We start from the raw sequence: 21,686 nt of genomic DNA, 5'->3' as shown, positions 1-21,686 counted from the left end.
TATAATCATTGCGGTAGGATGAAGTAACAGGGAGAGGGGAAGTCACTCCTTACAAGTGGCTAAGGAGGAAGGAAGGGAAAGACAAATAAATTCTCATGCTCAGAAGTGGGAAGTCAACAGATAATGCTAAAACTGAAAAATCAATACCAAATACCAAAGATGAACTAAAAGAATATAAAGTGGTCTCCTCTAAGAGAAGGAAAGTGCCAAGGAAGATTAGGAAGCTGCTTCTCATTTCACAAATCCTGTTCAAGCTATGTAACACTTCAAACTATAGTCATGCATCACAAATGACGGGAATGTATTGTTAAGCGATTTCGTCATTATGCAGACATCAGAATGCTTACACAAACCTAGACGGTATAGCCTACTACACACCTAGGCTATATGGGATAGCCTATTACTCCTAGGCTTACAAACCTATACAGCATATTACTGTACTGAATACTGGAGGCAACTGTAACACAGTAAGTATTTGTGTATCTAAACATATCTAAACACAGAAAAGGTACAGTAAAAATGTAGTCTAAAAGATAAAAAATGTCCAGGTATGATGGCTCCATTATGATGGTATGATAATCCCATACAGGCCTATGGGATTATCACGCCTGTAATCCCAGCACTTTGGAAGGCCGAGGTGGGAGAATCACTGGAGGCTAGGGGTTTGAGACCAGCCTGGGCAACATAGTAAGACCCCATTCTCCACATTAAAAAAAAAAAACTGCCAGGTTTGGTGGCATGTACTTCCAAGGCACTCTGAACGTTGAGGCGGGAGGATAACTTGAGCCCAAGAGGTCCAGGCTGCAGTGAGTCATGATCATACCATTCCAGCCTGGGTGAGAGAGCGAGGTCCTGTCTCCAAAACATGGTTCACCTAGGCTGGGCTTGGTGACTGACACCTGTGATCTCAGAACTTTGGGAGGCCAAGGCGGGAGGATATCTCTTGAGCCCAGGAGTTCAAGACTAGCCTGGGCAAAATAGTAAGGTCTCTACAAAACATAAAAAAACAAAAAAATTAGCCAGGTGTGGTGGCATGCACCTGTAGTCCAAGCTATTCTACAGGCTAAAGTGGGAGAACAGCTAGAGGGTAAAGTGGGAGAGAATCTATTGAGCCCAGGAGCTCAAAGCTACAGTAAGCCATGATCACATCACTTCAATCTACCCTAGGTGACTGAGCAAGACCCTGTCTCAAGACAAAATTATTTTTTAAAGGTACATCTACGTAGGGCACTTACTATGAATAGAGCTTGCAGGATGAGAAGTTGCTCTGGGTGAATCAGTGAGAGAGACTTAGTGGCGAGTGAATGTTGCAGGCCTAGCCCTAGGACATTACCATGGAGTACCGCAGTAGATTTTATAAACACACTGCAATTTGGCTACACTAAATTTATAAAATACTTTTTTCTTCAATAATAAACTATAATTTTAGCTTACTGTAACCTTTTTTTTTTTTTTTTGGAGACCAAGTCTTGCTCTATCACCTAGGCTGGAGTGCAGTGGCACAACTTGGCTCACTGCAACCTGAAACTCCTGGGTTGAAGCAATTCTCGTGCCTCAGCCTCAGCCTCCTGAGTAGCTAGGATTACAGGCATGCACCACCACAACCAGCTAATCTTTGCATATTTTAGGAGAGACAAGGTTTCTCCATGTTAGCCAAACTGGTCTCAAACTCCTGGCCTCAAATGATCTGCCCACCTCCTCCTCCCAGTGTTGGGTTATAAACCTGAACCGAAACGCCCAACCAGCTTACTGAAACTTTTTTACCTCATAAACTTTTAAATTTAACTTGTTGACTCTTACAATAACACTTGGCTTAAAACACACTGTACAGATATCCGAAAATATTTTTTCTTTATGTCTTTATTCTGTAAGTTTTTTCTATTGATATTTTATTTTCCTTATTAAGCTTTCTTGTTAAAAATGAAGACATACACTTTGGGAGGCCGAGGTGGGCATATCACCTGAGGTCAGGAGTTCAAAACTAGCCTGGCCAACATAGCAAAATCCCATCTCTATTAAAAATACAAAAATTAGCTGGGTGTGGTGGCATGCACCTGTAATCCCAGCTATTTGGGAGGCTGAGGCAGGAGAATCGCTTGAACCCAGGAGGCGGAGGTTGCAGCGAGCAGAGATCACACGACTGCACTCCAGCCTTGGGGACAAAGCGAGACTCCATTTCCAAAAATAAAAAAAATAAAATAAAGACATAAACACACACCTTAGCCTAGGCCTACACAGTATCAAGATCAGCAATATCACTGTCTTCCAACTTCACATCATGTCCCACTAGAAAGTCTTCGGGGCAATAACACACATGGAGCTGTCATCTTCTATAACATAAGGCCTTCTGAAATACCTCCTAAAGAACTTGCCTAAGGCGGTCACAGTTGAGTTTTGTGTTTTTTTTTGAGACAGTCTTACTCCGTGGCCCAGGCTTCAAGAGTGCAGTGGCACGATCAAGGCTCACATCAGCCTGAACCTCCTAGGCTCAAGTGATCCTCCCACTTCAGCCTCCTGAGTAGCTGGGACCATAGGCACATACCTAATTTTTGTATTTTTTGTAGAGATGGGTTTTCGCCATGTTGTCCAGGCTGGTCTCAAACTCTTGGGCTCAGGGAACCCACCCACCTTGGCCTCCCAAAATGCTGGGATTGCAGGTGTGAGCCACCACACTCAGCCAACTTTTATTTAAATAAATAGAGAAAGTTGGGCGCAGGGGCTCACGCCTGTAATCCCAGCACTTTGGGAGGCCGAGGCGGGTGGATCACAAGGTCAAGAGATCGAGACCATCCTGGTCAACATGGTGAAACCCCATGTCTACTAAAAATACAAAAATTAGCTGGGCATGGTGGCGTGCACCTGTAGTCCCAGCTACTTGGGAGGCTGAGGCAGGAGAATTGCTTGAACCCAGGAGGTGGAGGTTGCGGTGAGCTGAGATCACGCCATTGCCCTCTAGCCTGGGTAACAAGAGCGAAACTCCGTCTCAAATAAATAAATAAATAAATAGAGAGAGAGAGAAAAATGATTAAAGGTATAGTAAATGACTACATTTTAAAAAAGCAAAAAAAAGTAAATGGCTACAATGTCACTAGGCAATAGGAATTTTTCAGCTCCATTATAATCTTATGGACTCACAGTTGTATAAGCAGTCCATCCTTAACCAAAACATCATTATGCAGCACATGACTGCACAGGCATGTATAACACTGATAGAAATAGACATCTCAGAAAAAGCAATATACAAAATTTTATGTACATTATGATCAAAACAATACTAAACATTAATTTGAAAAAAGAGTAGGAGCAAATAATTAGCTGTGTTTGGTGATGGTTAGTGGAATTTTCTCCCTTTATTTTCCATCTCTTAGTAATACTGTCACATTGTTTTTATAATATTCAAATAAGTTTTACAAAAGTGCTGTTGGTGGCTGGTAGTTGATATTCCTGTTTGTCTTTGTTTACAAAGCTACCTCCTTCTCTGTGGATATCACTCTACTTTTAACCCTATATATCTATAACCAACTGTGAGAGAATTTTATGTTTTGACCAAAATTTTTAAAGGTCACACAGACCATGTGTAATTTTTTCCACTGATTATTATGATCCCTTTGAATAGCCTCGGCTTGCATGGTCATTTTTACAGTCCCATACTACTATGCAAATTGAGATGACTACATATAATATAGATTTACTCTCTACCTTAGTAATTTTAATCTTCATGATTGAGTACTTAAAGAAACATTTACAATGCACTATAAACCACATAGCAGAATGTTAGAATTTTCATTATAAAACCCAACACATCATACATGCACACCCATAAAGTGTATAAATAATACATACTAAATTACCCTTTAGTTAACACTATTTTTCCTTTTTCTAGTGTGTGTGTTTGTTTTTTGAGATGGAGTCTTGCTCTGCTGCCCAGGCTGGAGTGCAATGGTGCAATCTCGGCTCACTGCAACATCTGCCTCCCAATTTCAAGCGATTCTCCTGCCTCAACCTCCTGAGTAGCTGGGACTACAGGCGTGTACCACCACACCCAGCTGATCTGTGTATTTTTAGTAGAGATGGGGTTTCACCATGTTAGCCAGGATGGTCTTGATCTCCTGGCCTTGTGATCCAACCACCTCAGCCTCCCAGAGTGCTGGGATTATAGGCTGAGCCACCGTGCCCAGCCCTTTTTTCTTTTTTTTGAGACAAAGTCTCACTCTATTACCCAGACCAGAGGGCAGTGGCACGAGCTCAGCTCACTGCAACCTCTGCCTCCCAGGCTCCAGTGATCCTCCCACCTCAGCCTCCCAAGCAACTGGGACCACAGGCATAAGCCACCATGCCCTGCTAATTTTTATATTTTTTGTAAAGATGGGGTTTTGCCACGTTGCCCAGGCTAGCCTCAGCCTCCCAAAGTGCTGGGATGACAGGTATGAGTCACCGGGGCTGGGTCCTTTTTCTGTGTGTTTTTGTTTGTTTGTTTTTAAGATGGAGTTTTACTCTTGTTGCCCAAGCTGGAGTGCAATGGCACGATCTCGGCTCACTGCAACCTCCGCCTCCCAGGTTCAAGTTATTCATTCTCCTGCCTCAGCCTCAAGAGTAGCTGGGATTAGCGCCACCACAGCCGGCTAATTTTCTGTATTTTTAGTAGAAACGGGGTTTCACCACATTAGCCAGGCTGGTCTCGAACTCCTGACCTCAAGTGATCCGCCTACTGCGGCCTCCCAAAGTGCTGGGATTACAGGCCTGAGCCACTGTGCCAATCTTTCTCTGTTAAACGTAGCAGAGGTAAGCAGATTCCATGGATAAGGCCGTATTTATGATTACCTTCATACCATCAACTTTGGTAGAAGCGATCAGGCAGAAAGCTGCAGAAACAAGTCTAATAACGTCAATCAGAGGTGAGATATAAAATACAAAGCACAAAGTAGAAGGAAAAAAGTGGACTGGGCACAGTGCTCACACCTGTAATCCTAGCACTTTGGGAGACCGAGGCAGGCAGATTGCCTGAGCTCAGGAGTTCAAGACTAGCCTGGGCAACATGGTGAAACCCTATCTGTACTAAAAAATACAAAAAATTAACCAGGCATGGCAGCGTGTGCCTGTAGTCCCAGCTATTCCGGAGGCTGAGCCAAGAGAATGGTTTGAACCCGGGAGGCGGAAGTTGCAGTGAGTCGAGATCGCGCCATTGCACTCCAGGAATTGGCTGGGCATGGTGGCTCATGTCTGTAATCCTAGCACTTTGGGAGGCCAAGGCAGGTGGATCACCTGAGGTCAGGAGTTGGAGACCAGCCTGGCCAACATGATGAAACTCCGTCTCTACTAAAAATAAAAAAAATTAACCAAGCGTGGTGGTACGTGCCAGTAATCCCAGCTACTCGGGAGGCTGAGACAGGAGAATCGCCTGAACTTTGGAGGTGGAAGTTGCAGCGAGCCGAGACTGTGCCACTGCACTCCAGTCTGGGCAACAAGAAAGAAACTCCACCTCAAAAAAAAAAAAAAAAAAAAGGAAAAAAGTGAAAAAGTAAATACTAATTCTGATCTATTTTGTTTGTTTTGAGATGGAGTCTCCCTCTGTCACCCAGAGTGCAGTGGCGCGTCTTGTCTCACTGTAACTTCCGTCTCCTGGGTTCAAGCGATTCTGCTGTCTCAGTCTCCCCCCGTTGCTGGGACTATAGGCACACACCACCATGCCCAGCTATTTTTTTTGTATTTTTAGTAGAGACAAGGTTCACCATGTTGGCCAGACTGGTCTCGAACTCTTGACCTCAGGTGATCTGCCCGCCTCAACCTCTCAAAGTGCTGGGATTACAGGCATAAGCCACCACGCTCACCAAATCTTTAATTTCTAAATTAATTTGGAAAGACAGAAAAATTCCTATCTACCTATGTATATAATCAAAAAACAGTAGTCAAAATATTCATTGCATTTTCACTGTCATTCCAGTCTTTTGCCAATTATAACCTAATATTTTTTAGTTTTTATGGAGTCTCACTCTGTCAACCTGACTGGACTTCAGTGGTACAATCATAGCTCACTGCAACCTCAAATTCCTGGGCTCAAGAAATCCTCCAGTCTCAGCTTCCCAAGGAGCTGGGATTATAAATGTGAGCCACTAAGCCCAACTATGATCTGACTTTTTATTTTTATATCTAATTATATTATATATATCATGTATTTATAAATAAAATTATATATTTTAAGAAAAGCAACAATTTCTAAGATAAGGAAATCTAACTTCTTCCATAGAGTATCTTATTGTAACTACACTAAGCTACAATAATAGCTTAATATTAAACATGAATGTTTCTTCAATCCAAGGAAGCTGATTTTTTAAAATAATAACAATAAACACTGATGTTTAACACAATATTAAAGTATTAATTATCAAACAAAGCCATTCAATGAAACAACATTCAAATTTGGGGAAAATTTTTTCTTTCCTTTTTCTTTTTAATTGAGATGGAGTCTCACTCTGTTGCCCAGGTTGGAGTGCAGTGAGGCAATCTTGGCTCACTGCAACCTCCACCTCCCAGGTTCAAGCAATTCTCCTGCCTCAGCCTCCCGAGTAGCTGAGATTACAGGTGTCTGCCACCACGCCCAGCTAATTTTTGTAATTTTAGTAAAGACAAGGTTTCACCATGTTGGTGAGGCTGGTCTTGAACTCCTGACCTCAAGAGATCCGCCTGCCTCTGCCTCCCAAAATGCTGGGATCACAGGTTTAGCCATCACACCCAGTCTGAATTTGGGGAAACATTTTTCATACTAATACGTTGGCATATCAGTTGTCAGTCTGTAATAAAAGTTTTCTTCCATATATGAAGTTATAAAATGCAACTGCCCAGAGATAAAATCTTCTGGAAGAGTTATTAGATGAATGGCTGACAACATCAAATAAAAATGCACAAAGAACATTGCCAGAATAAACTTTTGATATGCAAAGGGCTACATTTGAGAGGCTACATACCTTAAAAAAACCTTTTAGCCAATATTTACATCCCCCTTAAACTCACCTACTGCTCTCTCTATATATATGCCCATTAAGATAGGATATCTTTTGAGAACCTGCCTCCAGAAATAAAGTCTTTAAAGAGTTTAGGCCAGACACAGTGGTTTATGCCTGTAATCCCAGCACTCTAGGCCAAGGCAGGAGGATATCCTGAGGCCAAGAATTTGAGACCAGCCTGAGCAACATAGCAAGCCCTCATCTCTACAAAAAATAATAAAAATATTTTATTAAAGTTTAAAAATATAGCATTTCATTTAAAAAGTACCTAGAAAAGCAGAAGATTTAAAAACATATAAATGTCATTTGCATCACTAAGTACCCCCTTAACCTTCAAATAGTCTCTACTCCAATAACACACATAACAAATAAACCCTAGGCCCGTACAGCAATTGGATTAAGAAAGGTTAAATTTCAGAATTCATAAAGATACAAGGCATTTCTCATTCTTATGGTAGAGACTACCTGCTGTCATCTGTGTACATGCTTACAACAATTAAGGCCAACCTTTTATCAATGTTTGCTAATAAGTATTTCCTGATTTTCCATTCCAGCTAAGATTTGATAATATAGTTGACTCTTCTGTGTTTTCATCACGAGCAGCACTGTTGCAGATATCATTTACTCTTAATTTACCAACAGGCTGTGTGAATAATTTGGAAAATTATTTTCAAAGGACTCTAGCTGAGAAGGTCTTTTGGGTTTTGAGAGTAGGATTCTTTCTACTCTGGTTTTCTGCACCTGTGGGGTCAATCCATCAGAATTTTGTGGTTGTATCCCCTGCACAATCCATAACATTAAGTTCAAAACTACATATGTAATTTCATCAAAATTAAAAACTTTTGGACATTAAAAGATCCTATCAAGACTATGAAAGACAACTCATAGATAATAATATAGCTGCAACTCACAGAAATATCTGGGAGAAAATATTTGCAAATCATATATTCAATGTGAGAATAATATCCAGAATGTATAAAGAACTACAACTCAACAACAAAAAAGCACACATCATGGGCAAAGAACTTGAATAGACATTTCTCCAAAAAAGACAAACAAATGACCAACAGCACATAAAAAGATGCTCATTAGCACTAGCCATCAGGGAACTAAAAATCAAAATCATAATGACACCATGTCACACCCATTAGGATGGTTATTAATGGAGAGAAAATGGAAAATAACAAGCATTGGATAGAATATGGAGAAAATAGAAGGAGCACTTTTACATTGCTGGTGGGAATATAAAATGGTACAGAAGCTGTGGAAACCAGTTTAGCTGTTCCTCAAAAAGTTAAACATAGAATTACCATATAACCCGGCAATTCCATTCCTAGGTTTATACTCCAAAGAATTGAAAGCAGGACTCAAACAGATATCTGCACACCAATGTTCATAGCAACATTATTCACAATAGCCAAAAGGTGGAAACAACCCAAATATGTCCCATCAATAGATGGATGTACAAACAAGATGTAGTATATACAAATTATCCAGCCAAAAAAAGAAATGAAATTCTATTACATACTGCAACATGGATAAACCTTGAAAACATTATCCTAAGTGAAGTAAGACAAGAAAGGTCAAATATTGTATGATTCTATTTACATGAAGTATCTAGAATAGGCAAATTCATAAAAACAGAAAGTAGAATAGAGGTTACCAGGGGCTGGGGAAAAAAGGGATACAGAATTTCTGCTTGGGATGACGAACAAGTTCTGGAAGTGGATAGTGGTGATGGTTATACAACAGTGTGAATGTACTTCATGCCACTAATTGCACATTTTTTAAAATAGTTCAAATGGTAAATGGCATGTTATATATATATTACCACAATAAAAATAAAATAAATCGGCAAAGTCAGGGGAAGGTAGGGGAGAGCTATGTACATATCTAAGTTTGTGAAGATCTGACAAAAATTCACATGAACTATTTTGAAAGTCTTTTACGATAATCCTAATAAGACATAGTTGAAAATACAATACTGATCATGACTAAGCCATATTCCTATTACAGTCAGAAATCATAATTTAGTAAATTTTTTGCTTTCTCAAAGATATGAGAAAAAGCTACATACATGTATTTATTTATATATTAGAAAAATATACCTTTTAGTAAGGGTTTTACAGCAATGCAAATGTCAAAGTAGCACAAGCATAAATTAAGACAAATAGTTTTTTAACTAGTAGGAGATAACTGTGAAAGACTTAGTAAATGTGAAAACTTTGAAAAGCGGAAACATCCACCTGTAGTATTTTGACTTCACTCACATAGAGAAATGCACAAACTATCTATTACATTCCATATATAGGGACTCAGGATACTAAGATAAACAGAAAAAGTCTACCCTTTCAGTTTACCTTATCCCTGCCAGGATCACAAGAGGCACTAGAGAAGAAAAGGCATTTTGAGGGCATTTTCAAATTCTCAAACTGATACAAATACATGAGATGAGCAAAAGTCTTCTAAGTTACAGTGCAACCTACAATTGTCTATCTTCTGATAAATTCTTCCAACACACAGAGAACTGCTGTGTAGTGTAGTTTTCTGAGACCTGTAATTATAAACTTCAGTCACATTGCTATAAACTTCCAAATTGGGAGTCTGAAATGTGAGCCACATGTTACTTAACATTCAGAAGAAAAATAAATGAAAGCAAAAGGTTATGGCTTAAAAGAAAACTAAATAAAAAATAACTATTGATTTTTAAATAGCAACATATCACAATCTTATAGACAAACAAATGACTGTAACCATCTGGTTCTCTCAATCATCAAGCATATGCTAAACACCTATTTGTGCTTAAAACAGTGCAATGTGGTTTTTAAAAAAGGTTCCTCTTCAAGCAGCTTTCAATCTAATTGGGAGAGTAAATTAATATACATAAAACATACATTTTATTTTATGTATGTACATATGTATGTAAAAATACTCAAATACAAAGGATCCAAATGTAAGAATACAAAGGAGGTAAGTTCAGGAAAGCTCCAAAGAAGGTAAGATTTAGGTGAAGTCCAAAAGAATAGACAGAATTGAATGAGAATGAACCCTTCCTAATCTAACTTCATCTTGCCTTTCCAACACATTGTACAATACAAAATCATTAGACTAGATAAAAGCAATCTATGGCCATACCAACCTGAACATGCCTGATCCCATCTGATCTCGGAATAATAGGTAAAGCAAAAAAAAAAAAAAAAAAAAAAGGCTGGGTGTGGTGGCTCATGCCTGTAATCCCAGCACTTCGGGAGGCTGAGGTGGGGGATCTCTTGAGTTCAGGAGTTCAAGACCAGCCTGGGCAACATACCAAAACCCTGTTCTCTAAAAAAAATACAAAAATTAGCAGGGCATGGTGGCGTACACCTACAGTCCCAGCTCCTAAGGAAGCTGAAATCGAGGATTGTTTGAGCCTGAGAGATTGAGGCTGCAAGAGCAGTGAGTGTGCCACTGCACTCCAGCCTAGGTGGCATAAAAAAAGTCATTCCAGATAAGGGAAACCACAGAAATATGAAATAAGAAGAGAAACTAATTAGCTCACATAATGCTTATTGTAGAGATGAGGTTAAATATTTTACATAGGAATAAGTGCCAAATTATATAAATTACAGGAGAGAAAAAAGGCTCCAAAAATTGCATAAGATTTTGACATGACTTTCCAATGTCCCCTATTCATACCTACCAACTATTGCATTCGCCGTTTGAGAAAAATGTCTCAGAACCAATTAAACCAAGGCTCACCTTCAAAACCCGGTGGGCACCCAAATTATAACACAAATTAGAAATTTGTGCTTGTCCTTGCATATAAAGCTGTGTTTCATTTTGCCTTTATATTTACTACTCATTGCTTCACGGATTCAGATAATTTTAAAGCCAGGAGGCATTATTTATAACCCAAATTTTAAATGTTTACATTCCTGAAATATTTGAATATTTGCATAAATGTCATGAAACAAACTAAATTTACTCTGTAGAAGGCACAATTTACCAGATTATTACCACTAGTTGTATTCTGTCAGCATTCTCCTTTAAGTAAAAGAGAAAGGACAGTACTAGGTAGCCCCATTTATTAAGTCAACATTTTAATAAGGCCAGGCACTGTAGCCCACACTGGTAATCCCAGCACTTTGAGAGGTCAAAGCTGGAGGATTGCCTAAGTCCAGGAATTTGAGACCCACCAGGCAAACAACAGTGAGATTCTCGTCACTACAAAAAAATTTAAAAATTAGGCAGGTGTGGTGGTGCACATCTGGAGTCCCAGATACTTGGGAGGCTGAGATGGATTACAGGAGCCCAGGAAGTAGAGGCTGCAGTGAGCAATGATCGCACAACTGCACTCCAGCTAGGGTGACAGAGGGAGACTCTGTCTCAAAAAAAAAAAAAAAGTCTTCATCTGTCCCTAGGACTATTTGCCTCCTACTCCTCCAGTTCATTCTTTGTATTTCCAATAGAATATCTTTGAAACGTACCTCTAGTTATTTTACTCAGGTGTTCTTCTTCAGTGGAAGGTAGCTATGCCCTACAGTCTGAAGTCAAGTCATTTCAACATGGCAAGCCCTAGTAGTTTCTATGATATGGTCCCTGCCTGAACACTGTGTGCTCTTGCACATGTTGCTTTCTAGATCTTGAAATGCTCTGCTTCTCCACAGCTTCCTCCTCTTATCTCCCCTATTACTTATTATAATGCTCCCCTGGCTTTTTTTTGTCTTTCGGTTTTTGTTATCACAATGGTATATACCATAATTTAAAATCAGATGGTAATACAGGGCTTGTTATGAAAATAGTACTGTTATGAAAATAGTACAAGGTGGTTCAGGCCTCCAAATAGTGAAGACTACAGGTGTAAACTGCACAAATCTTACTATATAGCTTGATTGAATTTTTAGTATGCATCCAAGGAATCACCATGCAAAATCAAGATACAGAACATTTCCAGCACTCCAGTAGGTTCTCTCCTGTTCTTTCCCAGTCGATACCAACCCTTAGAGTTCATCACTATTCTATCATCATAAATTAGTTTTGCCTATTTTTGAACCTCATATATAGAGCGTAATGCAGTATTTACCTTTTTTGTGTGTATGTATGCATGGTAAACTCATTTTTAAGACCAAATTTTATGCATCTTTCCTGTGCAGCAAAACCCTGACAAGATTATTATATAATAATTATAATTATTATTTATAATAATCTTGTCAGGGTTTTGCTGCACAGAGAAGTCTTGAAATTAGGGCCAGTATGATTTTTATTTCCAGAGGCTGGCACAGTGAACTACAAGCTCACCAACAAACTAGCATGTATCTTCCCCCTTGAACTACCTGCCTTGCCAGATGCTTATCTGTCAAAACTAAGCCCAGATGTCAAGTTCTCTCAGACACCTCCATGAGCCAGCACAGTGGCTCACACCTATGATCCCAACGCTTTGGGAGGCTTGAGGCCTGAGGCCAGGTCAGGCTTGTTAACCAGCCTGGGCAACATAGTGAGGCTTCATTCTGCAAAATAAAAAAAAATTAGCCAGGTGTGGTGGTGCATACCTGTAGTCCCCACTATTCAGGAGGCCTGAACCACCATGCCCAGCTAACAGTACTATTTTCAGAACAAGTCCTGTATTACCAGCTGATTCTAAACTATCTTCATATATCATTGTAATAAAAACAAAAACCAAAAGACTCAAAAAAGAAGAAGGGGAAGCATTAGCCATGGAATATAAGAGAAAAAAAGTCTTAGACCAAAAAAAAAAAAAAGTTAATCATAAAATTTAATTTAAAATCACCTGGATTCTTTAGAATTAATGAGAGAGCTCTGAATGTTGAATTTTATTTAACTCTGTTTAACACTTTAGGCAAATAACTTTCCAACTCTAACTTTGTATATGGCAGTAGGATAATACCTGTCATCATAAATGAAAAGTGCATGAAGATCATCATATAAAAATGATTATTTCATGAACAAAACTATTAAATTTTATATATAACCAAAAGACATTCTCAAGTGTTCATAAATACAGTACTTACCCCCATACTAATCTCTCAGGAATTTATTATCAGCTTCAAGTATTTGAACTAAACAGACAAAACTACATGCTATATTTAAGACTGCTTATTTTTAACTATCCTTTAAAACTTTAAGCACAAACTTTTTAAAAGCTGCTTAAAGTTAAATAAATTTTGAGGTGGATACATTTAATATAACTCAATCCCTGTCTATTTTTTACCCCCCAACCTTATAAACATGCAAGCTCTCCATTATTTATACATTTATACATTCATCCAGATATCCAATAGTTACTGAGCACTTAAAATACATCAGATACTGCACCTATCCTGACACTGGGGATTCAGCAACAGACCTGACAATAAACATGATAATTACATATTATGATAGAGGCTGTAGACAAACTGTTCAGAATATTGCACAATAGTTATAGACAAATACCACTTCATATGAGGTGATAAAGGAAGGCTCCTTGAGGCCATCTGAGCTGTGGGCATCAGATACGAGAATGATCCAGACATGTAAAAATTTGTAAATACGCTTTCCAAGATGAGAGAAAGTGGCAAATGCAAAGGCTGCAAGCCAGAATAGGTTCTAAGAACAAAAAGACGGCTAGTGTAGCTAGTGTATAGGAGGCAAGAGGTAAATTACTACAGTTGAGGTTGGAGTTTCAAGCAGGAAACAAATTACTTATAGCCTTGTAGACCATTATAAAGACTACATTTTTTTAAATTAATTATAGACTTTAAAGAAAGGAATAACAAGATCTGATCTGGATTTTAAGAGTACACTGACTGTGAAACTAGAAAACTACTGCACAGTGTCTTGAAGCAAAAGATGATGGCAGCGGGGACTAAAGTGGAGGCAATTAAGCAGAAGCTAAAAGACTAAATTGAATACCAAACTAATAGGACTTGGTGACAGATTCTAACTGGAAATAAGAAGATATGGTCAGAAAGTGAGAGAAAGGGAGGAACTGAGGATGTCTCTAAAGTTTTCAGTTTAGCAAATAGTGATGCCATTTGCTGTCATGGGAAAGACTAGAGAAGGCCTATCTTGATAGAAGAATCCTTTCCATGTGGAATCTCTCCAGATCCTTTCACAAGTCATTACCAAAAGGCAACCATAGCAAACATTAAAAGGCTTTTGCCACAAGGGTAAGATGCTGGGACAACCTAGCTTCTTTACAGAAATGAAAGACATTGGAAAGCTTTCTCTGTAAAATCTCATTTTGGCACAGTTTTGCTTTCAATGCAGTCCATTATCTAGTACCTCAAGAAACATGTTATAGGCAAGGTTCAAAACATCAGTTTTCCTGAACCTTATTCACAAGGTAGTGATGAGCTTAAGAACTCCCTAGGCCAGGTGTGGTGGCTCACGCCTGTAATCCCAGCACTTTGGGAGGCCAAGGCAGGCAGATCATCTGAGGTAGGGAGTTCAAGACCAGCCTGACCAACATGGAGAAACCCCATCTACTAAAAAATACAAAAATTAGCCGAACACGGTGGCACATCCCTATAATCCCAGCTATTTGGGAGGCCGAGGCAGAACTGCTTGAACCCAGGAGGCGGAGGTTGCCGTGAGCCAAGATCGCACCACTGCACTCCAGTCTGAGAAGCAGGAGCAAAACTCCATCTACAAAAAAAAAAAAAAAAAAAAGAATTCCCTAAACAAAGAGCCCAGCTGGGCACGGTGGCTCATGCCTTTAATTCCAGCACTTTGGGAGGCAGGAGGATGATTTGAGGCCAGAAGTTCTAGACCAGCCTGGAAAACATGGCGAAACCCCATCTCTACTAAAAAATACAAAAATTAGCCAGGTGTGGTGGCACACACCTGTAGTCCCAGCTACTTGGGAGTTGGAGGCAAGAGAATCGCTTCAACCAGGAGGTGGAGGTTGCAGTGAGCCAAGATTGTGCCACTGCACTCCAACCTGGGTGGCAGAGCAAGACTCTGTCTCAAAAATAAATAAATAAATAAAATAAATTTCAACAATTGTTTGTTAGTTTTGTAGAGATAGGGCTTCTCCATGTTGGTCACGCTGGTCTCAAACTCCTGACCTCAGGTGATTCGCCAACCTCATCCTCCCAAAGTGCTGGGATTACAAGCATGAACCACCATGTCTAGTCAATAAAATTAAATTTAAGAGTCTTATGTTAATAATTACTAACCCCTAATAAAGAGGGGTGTTAAGGAAAGGCCTTGAATACTAGCCATCTTTGAATAGACATGTCTTAGGATAGATCTGAGTATAAAAGTAAATTCTCTTCTATTGCTGCATAACACACACACATAACACAAAAGAAACAAACAGAAAGAACTAATTTTTATCAGGCTTTTATGTCAATAATTAACTACATACCTCTAACTTCCAAGAGTTCTTTATTATTAAATGAGAGGACTTATTGGAATGCAGAAAAGACAAGAAATTGCTCAACTTAAACACAAATGTCATGAGGCCCAAAAAGCAAAAGCAGAAGCATAAACAAGCTCAAGGAGAAGCCATGTTTCCTGGATACAGTATCAAAAGAACCGTCAGTCCCACCTTAATCTTCTCAGTACACCATCCAACTACTAACTTTTAGTTCATAAATAAAAATCCCTCCACCACTGCAGCTGTTTAACATTAAAGCTTCTAATTCAAACTCTCAGCATTACTCTAGTGCTGCAGAAACAGATTTTTCTATAGTGACAGCAAAAATAATAATCACTTCTCTAACTTTTCCTGTGATCCAAGCATATAATCAAGTGCCAAAAATCTTCCTTTTCTCATCCTGAGAAAATATGGCTGGCTATTGGTTGGGCATCACCATCCCATCTGTAACTTACTTACACATCTTTCTGGAAGGCAACCCTGAGTACTGTCACTATAAAGTCTCACTAAGCACAAAGTGAGACAATGAACAAGAAAAAAACAAACAGCAGCTGTCCAGTTTGGTAAATGGGGAGCTCACTAACCAACAAGTGATGTCACCTCATTTTGCTCATCACCCAAAATCCGGGGTTCATCAATATATTTAGCTCCTCTTTGTCAGTGACATGTCAAACTTATGAACTGAAGATTAGTGAGGTGAAAACAGTGAAATTAGTGAAACAGGGAGATTAGTGAAAACAGCACCTTTGCAACCACTCAGGTGACTACATATAAGCAGACTAATTTAAAATTGCCCCATTTTTCTCCTTTACAAATAGTAAGATCCAGCTAGGGACACTTTTGAAAGGCTTAACCAAAACTGACAATTCCAAACTAATGCTAGAAAGTTCACTGGTGAATTTTACAAATTCATAGGAAGGCAAATAAGTGCTTCAATAAGGGAGATAAATACTGCATTCCAGAAGGTACTGATTGTGAAATTCAATTTCCGTGTATAGAATGATAAGCTACGCTAAACCCGTTAATATCACATCATAGGTAGTATGAATCTAATGAAATTTTAAGATAAATACTGAGAAATTGGTGAACAAAATCTTAGTTGGGAGTCAATGTTTTAAAGTATCTTAGATTTGATGGATAAGCAAGATGAAAAGTACTGGAATTGTCAACTGTTACATGCTTAATTATTCCACTAGCAAACACAATAACCTATAAGTGACTAGGAAATTAAATTCTTTAACACACAATTATTGAGCACATACTATAAAATGAGCACAGTGCTAGAAGCACTTTCAGGCCATCAGAGACACCCATACACACTCTATTTCCACAGCACTTTGTCCTACAGCACTGCAGCATTTAATATACCATAAGCTAATCATTTATAAATAACATGCATATATACTACTTTTGAACATATTATGTGCATTATTAAACATACACAGGTTAGAACTATAAACAGAATTTCTAATATTTTATTCCCATCCTCTATGAATAGGCTTACATTCTTTGATACAAATAGACGTTCCTTGACTTACAATGAGATTACCTCCTAATAAACCCATCGTAAGTTGAAAATATCATTAAATCAAAAATGTATTTAATACACCAAATTTACTGAACATCATAACTCAGCCTAGCTTAAGCATGCTTAGAACACTTAACATAGTAATACTGTTGGACAAAATAACGGAACATAATAATGTGTTGAAAATCTCACGTAACTTATTGAATACTGTCCTGAAATATGGTTTCTACTGAATGCATATAGCTTTGGCACCATCGTAAAGTCAAACCGCAAGTTGGGCACTGTCTACATACACTTAGTGGAGATCACTGACCCAAGCTATATGATCCTAGAGAGAGAGGTCTTGGTTATTCATTTCCTTAGTACCTAATTCATAGCCAGCCTTTTGTAAAAATCTGCTGAATTAATGAGCAAAAGGATATTTAAAAATGTGAATCAATAACATAACTTTTTGACACACCATAGTTCATCACCCAGCTACTTAGTGCATATAAATGCCAGATTTTAAAGAAAGGGATTAGAAGAAATTCACCCACTATATTTTACCACTACAATTTAAAACACACCATATTTTATCACTACAATTTAAAAGAATCATTTTAATTCAGCCAATTCTTACACACATACACACACAGACACACACACAAACACACCACCTTATAATCCTGTTTCCAGAAAGACGAAAGGAAGCAGAGAGGAGCAGAGAAGACAGAGAATTAAAAAACTGGAGTCTTGCTCTGTTGCCCAGGATGGAGTGCAGTGGCACGATCTCAGCTCACTGCAACCTCTGCCTCCCAGGTTCAAGCGATTCTCCTGCCTCAGCCTCTCGAGTAGTCACCACACCCAGCTAATTTTTAGTAGAGATAGGGTTTCACCATATTGGCCAGGCTGGTCTCGAACTCCTGACCTCATGATCCACCTGCCTCAGCCTCCCAAAGTGTTGGGATTACAGGTGTGAGCCACCGCACCTAACCTGATAAAGATTTTTAAGATGTCTTACAGTTGTAAAATGATCTAAAATGCAACTTATCTTTCACTGAACGTTTTTTGAATGTCGTATTCCAAGCATTTAAAATACATTTTTAAGAATACACAAGCCACAAACTTAGATGCAACAAGGAGGTGAAAACAAGATGAACATGCTGCTCAAATTTCCAGTATCCATGAAGTACAACAGGTAAACTTCCTTAGAAAACATACGCAATATAAACAAGAGTCAAGGCTTTCCTTGTATTCTACTCAAGATATTTAATAAAGACAGATTCAAGACAAAAAATAAAAACTACCACTAATACATCTCCCTAACAGTGTTTAAATGCACACTTTTAGAAAACATTAAGGTTTAGACAACTGACAGTCTAGCTAAGAGTGTGCAAAAATCAATCTTCCGAATTTCTAGGTGCTTCTCAAATATAACTGAAGTCACTAGACTGCCCTTCCACTCAAGTCCAGTAAGTGTTATCTGTCATTAACATAACACTTCGTTTCCAAGGCCCCACTTTGCAAGATAAACTGCCTGCAATTCCATGTTTGTATATGGTAACATATGCCTATTTTTTTAATACTACCTTAATTAGAGCTAGGCATTATTTAGTGTTCAACAATTTTAAGTAAAGCCAAAGAGACAAGTATTTCAGTAGTTTTATCAAGCTTGTTTTGCACACACTGAACTAATAAGTGTTTGTCAAATCCTATCTACCCCTTCCCCCATTCATTTTATACAATATAAACAAGTAAATGAAACCAATGGATGCAGGTTTTAGCAATTACTCAAGCGCCCAAAAGAGGTTCCAAGCCACTTTTAGCTCTATCAGAAGGTCATAAACTCTTTCTGTAATCTTACTTAAATTCTATATTAAAGTCTGACATTTACTAAACAGTATCATGTTTAAAGAGCTACCAAAGAAGGGGACTTCTGGTTTACATTTAGAAATACAATTTTATCAACTTGTTGTTCTCTGTTGCTTTACTTTTCCTCTAAAGCAAACTGGTAAAATGTAAATTCATTCCAATAGTTACAAATAAGCTCTTAACAAATATTTCACTACCTCTTCAAATATGTGTTTTGAAATTCAACAGCCAGACACTGTATAAGAAACTGAACAAAAACGTTCCAGTCAGATCAGTTTAAAATGCAATTAACTTCATTTGTATTTACAAACGTACAATCTTAGTCTGATAAGAGATTAAGCAGGCTAGAGTTGGATAAAAGTTTAATTTTAGAATTTCCAATGCCAGGTACATCACTGGTATTCACACCCTCAAACTTAAGAAACACTTCTAAACCTTGCAGCTGTAAATCAGTTTGACTAATGTCCTCTTTCACGCCTTGTAGAGCCATTGCCTAATTGAGGCCAGACCTGTCAGACTCAACAGCATCCCGGAAATGACTAGCCTACTAGGGCTGGAAACACATCAAGAATTTGGAATATTTCTCATATTGGGGCAGAGAAAAAAAGTTCAAGTGAGATTGTCCATAAAAACAATCATTATACTGTTCCACGGGGGGGGCGGGGGAAGACAGACATAAAAGGCATATTTGTGTTATTCTGGTAAATCCACCACCACCAATACATCTAAATTCTGTATCTTACTGTCAGGTGATGGCCAACTGAACTTATCCCTCTGCTTCCTATATACTAACAAGAGTTCACCTCTCCTGCCTCATTTTGAATACCCGTCTTTTAATCTAATTTTCATTTTATATCCTTAGCTACTAAAAAACCACCTGGAGCATGGCTGATATCCTGACTTGGAAACCTGTTAACATAATACCTAGCTCCTAATCTTCTTAATGTTTTTTCACTTCTTACCTAGAATATCCATTAAATATCTAAAAGAAATACAAGCAAGCATGCACAGATCTACACACACTGAAATCCCAGTCATGAAAAATTAAGACATTCCGGCCATAAACTATGCAACAGACACTTCCAGTTAACGTGTGCTTTAGAGATCATGGATAGAGGTATCAGAGTGAGTCGTAGGGGGTTGGGGCTGCCAACAATATACTGTGTCTCACAGCCAATAAGCAGCAGGCCGGGACTGGCAGCTAGACTAGTCTCTAAAGGGAGCTTTAATACAATATCTGAATGCTGGACTTCCCAGTGCCATTTCATGGAGAGGGATGGAGCAAGAACTGGGAATCAAGTGCAGTCAGAGGCTCTGGTCAACGTCGGAGGAGATGAAACCTAACACAAGGTCTGGTGGCAAAGCCAGCTGTCCAGTTTCATCTCACCTCAAACACAACTTCATTTCAGGTCGTTGTTATCAAAGTCAGCCGCTCAAACGGTGAAGGGTGGCAGGAGTGGATGGCCACAGTCCCCAAGAGACTGGCATAGGCCCTCGGAAAAGGTAGGGACTCCCCAGATAGGAAGGGGCTTCCAGTAGCAGAAAAAAGCGCTTTGCAGCCGCCTCCTCGCCCCCTTCCAGCTAAGGCTGTTAGGAACGAGGTTAGGATGTTGTTGGAGGTTTTTATGAAGGAATGATAGGAGAAAAATGGCAGTGAAGGATGAGGGGGGCTGAATGGGCTGGAGCCGCCCAAGAAAACAGGGAGAGGAGGACTTCCCTGGACACATTCAAGATAACAAGGCCACCAGAGAGCACGGGCACTGCCCTGCCAGCGCCCTATCCCCCTCTCTCAGGGCAAGCTTCGCCCCTTTCCATACGGTCCCAATTCCAAACGCTGCTTCCCACCCGATCTCTCTCCCCCATCACACTCCCCGTGGTCGGCCGCCTTTCCCTTCCGCCTCAGGCGCCCCACGCCCTCAACCACCCTTCTCCTTCCTGGTCACCCACCCTCCGGGCTGCCCGTCGCCGGCCTCCCAGGCAGCTCGCCCAGACCCCTCCCCCCTCACCTCTCCTCAGCGCCTCCTCGTAGCTGAGGAATCCGATCCGTGACTCCTTGGCGCCCATGCTCCCCACATCCCCTCGGCCGGGGGTCGGAGCCTGATCTCGCCCCCACCCCCCTCCCGCCTTCTCCTCGGCGTCCCTGGGTGACGGTGTCGGCGTCCCCAGCCCCACCTCCCCCCACACTAACAAGTGCGGCTTCTGCCCCGGCGGCTCCTCCCGGTCGCCGCCACCTCCTCCATGCCAGATCACGTGACCCGTTTCCACCCCGCCCCCTTTCCCTCTCTCCTACTCCGCCCTTCTCTCCCCTCCCTCCTCTTCCCTCCTCACGCCCTCTTCCCTCCCCCGCCCCCTCCCGCCAGCCCCGCCGAGGGTCACGGGACCCGAGGCCTGGGTCTGTTCCAGGTAATGGCCGCCCAAGGCCGCACGCTCCGCCCCGCCCCACGCTAACCGCGCGCAGGAGCGGTGGGGAGGGGGACGCATCGCCGCACGTAACGCATCATCCCCACTTCTAGCCAATCCAAGCCGCGCGGCCCGCCCGGGCGCCTCCGCTGGCGGCAGGGGGCAGTGACTTCCGGGGCGCTTGAGGACGACCCCCGCCGCCCACACGTTCTCACGCTCTTTGCAGGGGGTGTAGGGGTTGTCGGAGCTGCCGGCAGTTAGTGTGGCAGTGGCCGGGACCCAACGTGGAAGATCGCGGAATCTTAGGGAACCGGGTTCTAAGGGATGCGGCATGCAGCTCAGGAGAAAAAGGAGTGGGCAGGCAGGGAACTCCCAACGTTAGGGACGTCTTTGACAGGGATGGCGTTGTGAAAGGAAAGGAGAATCTCAAGGCTTTCCTGTGACGGAAGAATGCTCACTCCTAGCGGGAGAGCCCTGAGGAAAGTGAACCTTGTAACGAAGTGGATCTGCCTTTTCGGGTTAGCTAGCCCGCCCGGCGCACCTTCTC

At 40.5% G+C, this 21,686-nt stretch overlaps 1 protein-coding gene across 3 annotated transcripts in view; it reads right to left on the bottom strand.

Moving 5' to 3' along the window:
* Nucleotides 1-20,872, bottom strand: part of USP32 (ubiquitin specific peptidase 32) — a 212,429-nt gene extending 191,557 nt beyond the window's left edge. The window contains exon 1 of one of the 3 annotated variants that reach the window (XM_064378438.1): nucleotides 20,746-20,872. In XM_064378438.1, the coding sequence (XP_064234508.1) occupies nucleotides 20,746-20,803 (58 nt within the window). In that variant the 5' untranslated portion in view covers nucleotides 20,804-20,872. Of the gene's footprint in view, nucleotides 1-20,126; nucleotides 20,222-20,745 lie in introns of those variants that run through there. The other 2 variants (XM_012445418.3, XM_064378439.1) reach the window with 2 other exon arrangements.
* Nucleotides 20,873-21,686: the final 814 nt, after the last annotated feature.

The sequence above is a fragment of the Aotus nancymaae genome, unplaced genomic scaffold (assembly GCF_030222135.1).
Source record: "Aotus nancymaae isolate 86718 unplaced genomic scaffold, 86718_ANA_hifiasm-v0.15.2.pri h1tg000018l, whole genome shotgun sequence".
Classification (NCBI taxonomy): domain Eukaryota; kingdom Metazoa; phylum Chordata; class Mammalia; order Primates; family Aotidae; genus Aotus; species Aotus nancymaae.
The sequence above is the reverse complement of the archived record's forward strand: the minus strand, read 5'-3'. Positions and strand labels throughout refer to the sequence as shown.